The 8572-nt window shown below is 34.3% G+C and overlaps 1 protein-coding gene across 1 annotated transcript; it reads right to left on the reverse strand.

Moving 5' to 3' along the window:
* Window positions 1-4869: 4869 nt before the first annotated feature.
* On the reverse strand, window positions 4870-7849 carry mhc2d8.45b1 (major histocompatibility complex class II d8.45b1). The gene is made up of 5 exons (NM_001077753.2): window positions 7770-7849; window positions 6013-6282; window positions 5619-5900; window positions 5427-5540; window positions 4870-5315 (listed from the first exon to the last, which is right to left on the reverse strand). The coding sequence occupies exons 1-5, from the start codon at window positions 7828-7830 to the stop codon at window positions 5251-5253; spliced, it is 792 nt and encodes a 263-aa protein (NP_001071221.2). The 5' UTR covers window positions 7831-7849; the 3' UTR covers window positions 4870-5250.
* Window positions 7850-8572: the final 723 nt, after the last annotated feature.

Genomic DNA, 8572 nt, shown 5'->3' on the forward strand with positions numbered 1-8572 from the left:
AAATATAGTTGGCAAAAAAGTGGAGTAACTGGAATATTTCCACTCACTTCTTCTGACATCTTCTATAGACTGAGACTGTGTCCACATAAACACCAGTGTTTTCAAAACCACTGCTTTTTCCACACAAAAACACAGCATCAGGTGACTGAAACCTGAACTTTCTGAAAACTCCAGCCAAGGTGAAGATTTTCAAAAACTTCAGTTCAAGAGTTTACACTATAGCTGATCATTGATTATAAAGCTTGTTTGGCATGCTGTCCAGGGAGAGAGCCCTGAGCTCACAAGTTAATCGAGCCCGGGGCTTTCTCTCATTTGCAAGGTGAGAGGGGAGTTTGTGCTCAGGTAGATCTCGAGAACTCCCCTGCTGTAGTAGCTAATGAGCAGATAGTGATTGCTCTTAAGAGATAACTACTTTGAGCATGTCTATGGTGCTGATCTAGATTAGTCAATTAACTTAAGTTGCATGTTTTTGGATGGTGGGAGGAAACAGGGGGGCCTGGGGAAAACTCACATGAGCATGGGGAGAACGTGTAAAATCCGCACAGAAACATCAACTGGCTTAGTAATGTCTAAAAACAAAGACGTTCTTGCTGTGAGGCAACAGTGCTAACCACTGGGCCACTGTGCCACCCATCTAGGAGAGGAGAAGTAAGGGTGGAAGGGGGATTCTTCAAAATGATTGGAGTATGAAAGCTAGAGTATTTATAGTGGCTTAGGAATCATCTGATTGGTGAATCATAAATTAGATAATGCGAGGCCAGCCGCAAGCAATTATAAGCACGTGATCCTCTCGAAATTAATTTATAAATAATATTCACTTAAAGTGTGGTTGTGTGGCCACTAAAACTGTTTTGGCTGATTATGTCAGCGTGCATGCTTCTTTGTCCTTTCTGATTGGTCAGGGTTTACACCAACCGTGAAAGACATGTTCAAGTCAAATTCATTGAATTTGCAGCAAACAAATCACACATTCTGCATTGCAGTAATCTGCCTTTGTTTTCATATTTGCATTGACTTCTAAGAAGTTTACTCCGGCAAATAATTAAGCTGACTGTCGGAATATGCCACCTGGAAGCAGTCGCACAGAATTTTCAATTTTGTCGAGTTCAAAAGCAAGCTCCTTCATTCTCCACACATTCACCATAGTTGAATGAATGAATATTAGACACTCATAGACCACAAAAAATTTTGGAGGGACTGTATATATATATATATATATATATATATATATATATATATATATATATATATATATATATATATTTTTTTTTTTTTTTTTATTACTCATTTATGGATAGAAATGATTTTTTAATATAAACTTTTTAATGATTAAAAACAAAAAAAAACTACTATTTCTTCTCTCATGCACATGGATCAGCTTGGACAACACTGGAATATATCACATCCGGTCAGCCTGTCTTGCAGGAGCTCGTTCAAATATTTCAACATATAAGCAGCTCAAATCAGATCCGAATTTTCGCATACGGAGATGATCAGAACTCCACGCAGCTCCTGGACTTCCAGTCTGCCACTTGTAATTTGTCGTGTGCAGTGGAAAAGCGGCTTTAATTTTGAATTTAATATAAAAAAATTACAGGCTTTTATTGCCGGTTTGGCATGTCCTTTTAATCACAGTGCATTTTTGTGTTTTTATGTTATTTGTTTTTTTTAGTTTTATGGCAAGGAAAACTCCTTTCATAAAAGTACCTGTGTACCTGTAAACATGGCCTGAGCAGCTAACTTGTATGCCTGGGCTTATTCACAGGATCTATGTATAAAGACATTGCAGAAGTTCAGGGGACCTGGAATGCAACACAAGTTTGTAATGCTTTAATATGTTTTTTTGCAATAAGACATGAATTTTTGTGACTTTTATTAGCCTGCTGCTCATGCTGTGTTTTAAATTAATATGCACGTTGGATTTATGTGTCATAAACATTATATTTTTGTTTTTTCAGTTTTTGTTTTTCAAAGCTCGTTGGATCGTTGAAATCCAACCCAGACACCTGTAATAGTTAATTAGGCTCACCTGACAAATTAGCTATTGTAATAGTTAATTTGTCAGGAGAGCCTAATTAAAGGAAAACTACTTAAGAAAGATGTTCAACATTAAGCTGCGGTCACACTGCACTTTTCACCCCATAGACTTCCATTCATACGCATGCGAGTGCAGCAGGCTGGAAACGCAAACTCATATGACCAGTTTTGTTTGTCACTGCGTTGCAGGTTCAAGCTTGGTGAACTCTGATGTACAAAATCCCATCATGTGATTGCATGAGACCAATTTGTTACCTTGGAATTATAAGGTTCTAAAATGATTTTGAGATATTGAGCTCAAGTTTTTGTATTCCATATAGCAAACAGTATGTGTGTAACAGTTCTCTTTCATACATTAACATGACAGAGACCCTAAATTTAATTAACAAAGTTCTCTTAAATTTGCAAATTGGGGTACAATGTATAGGGCAAATGCAGATAGCCTTCAAATTCTAAACAGTGATTTTCCACTTGGAATTATAATGTCTGGCAGATCATTAATTGAAGTATTACTTGTCAAAAAAATACAATCACAAATAAATATAAATTATGTTATAACACTGTTGATGCTTGAGAAAGTAAAAGTTTAGCTTTTTTTAACATTTATTTAATGGTCTAAGAAGAATATTTTCAAATTAAGCATGCTAGGCTGTGCTAAATATTTTACCCAGTGCAGCTGTTAATTTTATGTAATTTAATATGGTTATTTTTATTGGATTTTAAGCTTTATATGAACTATTGAATCATTTTTATTGAATTATATACCCTATGAATTACATTAAGTATTTGGCCTTCAAGGCTTAGAATCAAATTTAAGACTTTAAAAGAAAACAGACAGTGAACAAATAAGTTTAATAGACAAAAAATAAACAGAACACTGATCCTGCTTGGTCCTCGTGTGGGCATTTGAAATGCGGGTTGGCTCAAAAAAAGAACCTTATAGAGCCAAGCTAGAGTTTGACTTAGTATAGATAAAAGTTCATTAAACTAAAGTTTTTTTAAATAAAAAGTTTTAAAATGTATGCAACTTTGCAATATTTTTCAAAAACGTAAGTGTGCTCATCTACTGTGATGAGATTTGTGACTGATTCAGACAGACAGTGCACATCAATTCAGGAGGAGGAAGGTATCTGCCAGACAAAGTCATTAGATTAAGAGAGCAAGATTAGATTAAAATGCTATTGCAAAGCAGCAAACCGATATTTGAAGCTGCTGGTGCCTCTGTAAAAGAGAAATGGTGTGGCCACCATTCTCCCCTGAGCTCAACCCTATTAAGAAGCTTTGGAGCATCCTCAATCAAAAGATCTATGGGATGGGAGGCAGTTAGCATCAAACTAGCAGCCCTGTCAGGCTATTCCAACATCCTGAAAAGAAATTTAAGCAGAAACTACCAAAAAAAAAAAAAACTCTCAAATTCAATGGATGCATGAATTGGGAAGGTCAGGTGGTACAAAATGTGCCCTATGTTGACATATATCGCCCTTTTGTTGATGTTTTTGATTTGAAAAAGCTTTTGATTTCAGTAAACATGACCTCTTAATACTGCAAATTCAACAAATGTTTTCAGTTTTTTTACAACTTTTAAAATGTTTTCAAATGCTATTGTGCATCATAATTTGACATGGTGCATTTTTGTAAACAAATGCTGTTATCGCTGGGAGTTTTGTTCAATAAAATTTGAATTATTCTCCTCAAGTCTGACTCTCTCTAAGGACTTAGATTTATACTAATTTAAAATTAACTTGTGTAAAATTAAATATGTCTTATTAGAAAAATCTGAGATAAATATCATTCATTCATTTTCTTTTCGGCTTAGTCCCTAATTAATTTGGGGTTGCCACAAAGGAATGAACCGACAACTTATCCAGCATATGTTTTATGCAGCGGATGCCCTTCCAAATGCAACCCATTACTGGGAAATACCCATACACACCCATTCACACACATACACTACGGACAATTTTAGCATACCCAATTCACCTATACCACATATTTTTTGGACTTGTGAGGGAAACCGGAGCACCAGAAGGAAACCTACAGGAACACGGGTAGAACATGCAAACTCCACACAGAAATGACAACTGACCCAGCTGAGGCTCGAACCAGCACCCTTCTTGCTGTGAGGTAATCATGCTACCAACTGTGCTACCCATGCAGAAAAATATCATTTTCAAACAGTGCATTTTTGTTGTTTACAAACAGGTAAGTTTACTGTGTGGGTTTAGGTTGCTGTAAACCACTACATAAAGAACAAATGATTCATGTTTATCAAAAACATGCAAACCATTTTAAGGGATGCATAATGCAAACAACCAAAAGCATTTGAGGATATCACTCATTTTAAAAGAGGTACATGGTACTAAGGGGTACAAAGAACATCAAAAAGCAACAAGAAAGGGTCTTGAACAAGCATTAATATGAGGCAAGAGTGAAAATGTCTTGTCTCTGTTGTTTTGTGTTGAGTTTTACCCTGTCCTCCATCTACTGTTTTCCTTCTCTGTGTTTTGTGCTGCACCCTCATTTGCTCCCTTGGTTAACCCTGTTAGTTGCCTCAGTTATCCACTGTCTCCTTCTCAGCCTTTTAATTCTTGTGTTTATATGCATTTTTTTCAGTTGTCCATCATTGTTTGTATGTGTGTGCAGTGCATGTTACTTATGTCTACCCTAAGTTTTTGCTGAGCAAAAATCTTTTTTTTTTTTTGTCATGTTTTGATTTCAGCTAAAGTCTAATTGCAGTTTGGTTTGCTTACAAGGTTGTCTTTAAGCATTTTTGCCATGGTGGAAATGCAATACAGTCTCTTCTTTTTTAAAACCAAATATGTTTGGCTGGTGAACAGGTGGACACAAAATGTACATTTAAAGGAAAAACAACATAAATCATCACAATGTATTTGAAAATTTGAGTATTGTCATCTCCAAAAACATTGTCAAGTTCAGTGTAGAGTACACTGTCAAGTGCTAGAGTGTATACGTAATAATATTTGAAATGTACATTAGAATTACATCATAAATCAAGTCAAGTCCAAGTAACAAAACATTAATCTTCAATAATCTATTTTAAGAGTTTGTCACCTTTGAATTGACAGGTGAGAAAACATTAATATTAACAAATCAAGAGATGAAGCATGTGATTGACGCAGGACACTCCACCTATTCAATCAGTGGATCTCTCAGATGATCTGGAGGTTATGTTTAAGTATCAAATGTCACAGCCTACTGCAGTTCAGTGTCGTTCATTGTTTCCATTGGAAGTAAACAAACCGGAAGTCTGTAAAAGCCTTTAGACAGCAAGAAAACAACATTTCCAAGATCTCAGTTATAAATTACAGATAATGTAGATTTCATTACACTACCAGTCAAAAAAAGTCTGTCTTACATTAAACACTAACCTGTTTGTTTTCTTTTATAATAGATCACTCCTGCAGCTGCTGTAAAAATCCCCATCAGCAGCCCCACAGCCCCAAGAATGATCTTAGATCTTTCAGACTCGGGGAGAGAGGGATCTGTAAAATGAATGATGAGTGCTAAATATGTCTAGGCTGATTCTTGACACATTAAATTCACCATAATTCTGTTCTTACCCCAGTAATAGATCATGGGTTTAAGGGAGCTGGCGTGATCCACCACACAGGAGATCTTCTCTCCAGTTTGAGGAAAATATTCCAGGTAGGAGTGAATCTGGTAGTGCCAGTGTCCATCAGCCATCACCTCAGAGGATGTCAATTCAGCTGTAACCTTTTTATCATCCCTCATCCACGTCAGTTTGATGCCTTTGGGGTAAAAGTCATAGGCACTGCACACCAGGACAGCTTTCCGATTGCCTTTAGCTTCAGTAACTGACCGAATAATGACTTCTGGTTTCACTGTAGAAGTGGAAAGAATTAGACATGACTTCCTAAAAAAAGGGTTTTTCAAAATATTTATTCATACCTTTTGTCTTAATATTTAGTGTTAATAATTGAATAAGACATTCACCTGCAAGCCAAACTGCATTAGGTAAAATGACATCACCAAGTTCTCTGCATTGGTTCAGCACAAAATCATGTTGTGCAAGTAAAACTTTGTCTTTATTATATTCCTCTGCAAATTTTTGACCAATTGCAGTGTAACCAAAAAACGTATCTTCAGTACTGTTGTATCTCACAAGTTCAATCATGTTGTAGGTGACAGAGAAGATAAATTCAATCTTTTGTAGAGAGTCAGACACATGACACTGGATTTGAGCATATGTGTAATATGCATGTACTGAAACAAAAGAGAAATCAGGAGAAATATTAGGTTAAATGCCATTGATGCATCAGCTATATATGCAGCTTGATCAACAACAAATAATCAAAATGTTGCTGAATTGTAGGCCGGCCATTCTTCAACTACGGGCACTTTTAGCCTTGTGAAGTTGAGTAAAAAAACTTGTTCAAAATTAACGTAGCATAGCCTCATAAGTTTAAACAATTTGTCTAGTTTTAAGATCTTTAAGAGGACAAACTTAGATAAGAGAAACGTTTTTTAATCGTGAACTGAACAAATGTCCATTCCACCACATCTCAACATGCAGCTTATTTCAAAATGAAATAAATTATGGCAGTCAAACATTGCCTAAGATATTTTCTATCTAGTTTAACCAATCTTTCCACAATATATTTAATAATTATACATTTGTCAACGAAATAAATTAGTTGTATGCTGAGTTGTACACCTGTCACACTCTAAAATGTAATATTAATTTGGTTAAGAGTTTATTAGAAAATAAAAAAAAACTGAATTTGTATATTAAATAGAGTATGAACTTTTACATTGTGAATACACTTTTAATGTGTGACGAGAACTTTTTGAATATTTTTTTAATGTGTGTGGTAATGGAAATGACAGTGGTGGAACTGACATTTCAACAGTTTATTGTAAAAAAATGAAACAGCTTCACTGATTAGCTTTGAATTGGTACTAGCCTTTCATGAATACAAAACACTCTTATTTACCTTCATTTTGTTTGATTTTTAAAAACACCTTTGTAGGTACAGCATGTTTGGAAATGACAAATAAATGTATTTCCTTATCAAGCAATATATACCTTGATTTTTCTTCAAGTGTTATTGAACAAAATTTAAATTCCCTTCATCTTGAAAATGTTATCAGATGGCACTATTCATTTTCATAGAAAGCACCTAAATAATCTTTCACACAAACTTTTTTAAGCCACACTACAGTGTTGTGGTGGAAATGACACTGATACTGTGTGACAGCTATATTTTGTATAAAAATTATATTGATAATAGTTTCACATTAATAACCAAAAAATATTTAATTTATTTTACTAGTGCTTCATTAAGATACATTAATAGATACCTGATAAATAATAATTTAAAATGTTTTTTCATTGTTGAAGTTTAAAACTCTGGGTGTGCGAGAAGGTGAAAACTGATTTTGGCATCTAAAAGGAGGTTCAATAATATGAAAAATAAAATAGAAAGTAACTTTTTTAAAGAAGGTTTTATTGTTAGTTTGAGAAATGTGAACAAAATTATAGATATTTTTGTATATATGATCAAAGTACATAAAAGTGCCCGTTGTTGAAGAATTACCCAGGCATGTTTTAAGTTTAATTAAATTGCGAATTAAAATAGTAAAATCTTATTATTGATATAGTCAAGAAATTATACATCCTGATGTAAACCCAATCAAATGGAAATCACCTAAATGCAAATGAATTTTGTAGGAAAATTGTTTAAACTTACCTGTTTCAAACAAAGCAGACAAAAACACTGCCGCAAGACTGTAATTGATTTTTGCATTCATGCTGCTGTGTGTATCTTATGAACTCAGTGTAGGCACAGTAATGTTATTTGTGTGTGACTCTGATCACCACGCTGATGTCATAATTTGCCACTGAGATCATATCAAACAAGAATTTCCAGTCATGACTGACCACAGCGCCATACTGAATTATAAACCGCTCTGAATAGTCTTTTTTCAACAACCATGCTGGAAACATTTTGTGGAAAAACAATTTAAAATACATGAATGATTTTGTGCTTTTTTTTAAATGGCTTATTTATATTATCACAAACTTGCAATACAAATGAAAATGTCTATGAAGACTAGTTGTTCACTTCAAGTGTACTACTGTTGCATTTATAGTAAACTTAAAAGTCTACGCTCGTATACTAAACTTTGGTCAATTTAGTGATATTCAAGAAGTATACCTACATACTACTAAACGTACTAGTACTATACATAGATGCTAATACAAGAAGTGTGCTTAAAATATACAACGAAAACACACATTTTACATTACTTAAATATCAATAAAAATGAGCCTGAAGTATACTTTTGGTAACACTTTATTTTGATGGTCCATTTGAGTATTAGTAGACTGTTTGTTTAATATATGTTGATATGCTCCTTCAACAGATTTTTTTTGACCATAAGAAACTTTGCAAGTACAAGTCAACTTACCCAACCTGTCAGTCTACTTATAATCTAACGAGAATTAGTTGGCATGTAGGTGCACTGTAACTTAATTTAACAAACAGACCAA

The sequence above is a fragment of the Danio rerio genome, chromosome 8 (genome assembly GCF_049306965.1).
Source record: "Danio rerio strain Tuebingen ecotype United States chromosome 8, GRCz12tu, whole genome shotgun sequence".
Lineage (NCBI taxonomy): Eukaryota > Metazoa > Chordata > Actinopteri > Cypriniformes > Danionidae > Danio > Danio rerio.

What these genes read in the sequence shown, in the direction of transcription:
- mhc2d8.45b1 (NM_001077753.2), bottom strand. Translation starts at nt 7,830, where the DNA reads ATGAATGCAAAAATCAATTACAGTCTTGCGGCAGTGTTTTTGTCTGCT. An exon ending in TAATGCAGTTTGGCTTGCAG is followed by an intron (nt 5,901 to 6,012) that starts GTGAATGTCTTA and finishes CCACTTCTACAG; the next exon opens with TGAAACCAGAAGTCATTATT. An exon ending in TTATAAAAGAAAACAAACAG is followed by an intron (nt 5,316 to 5,426) that starts GTTAGTGTTTAA and finishes TGCTGTCTAAAG; the next exon opens with GCTTTTACAGACTTCCGGTT.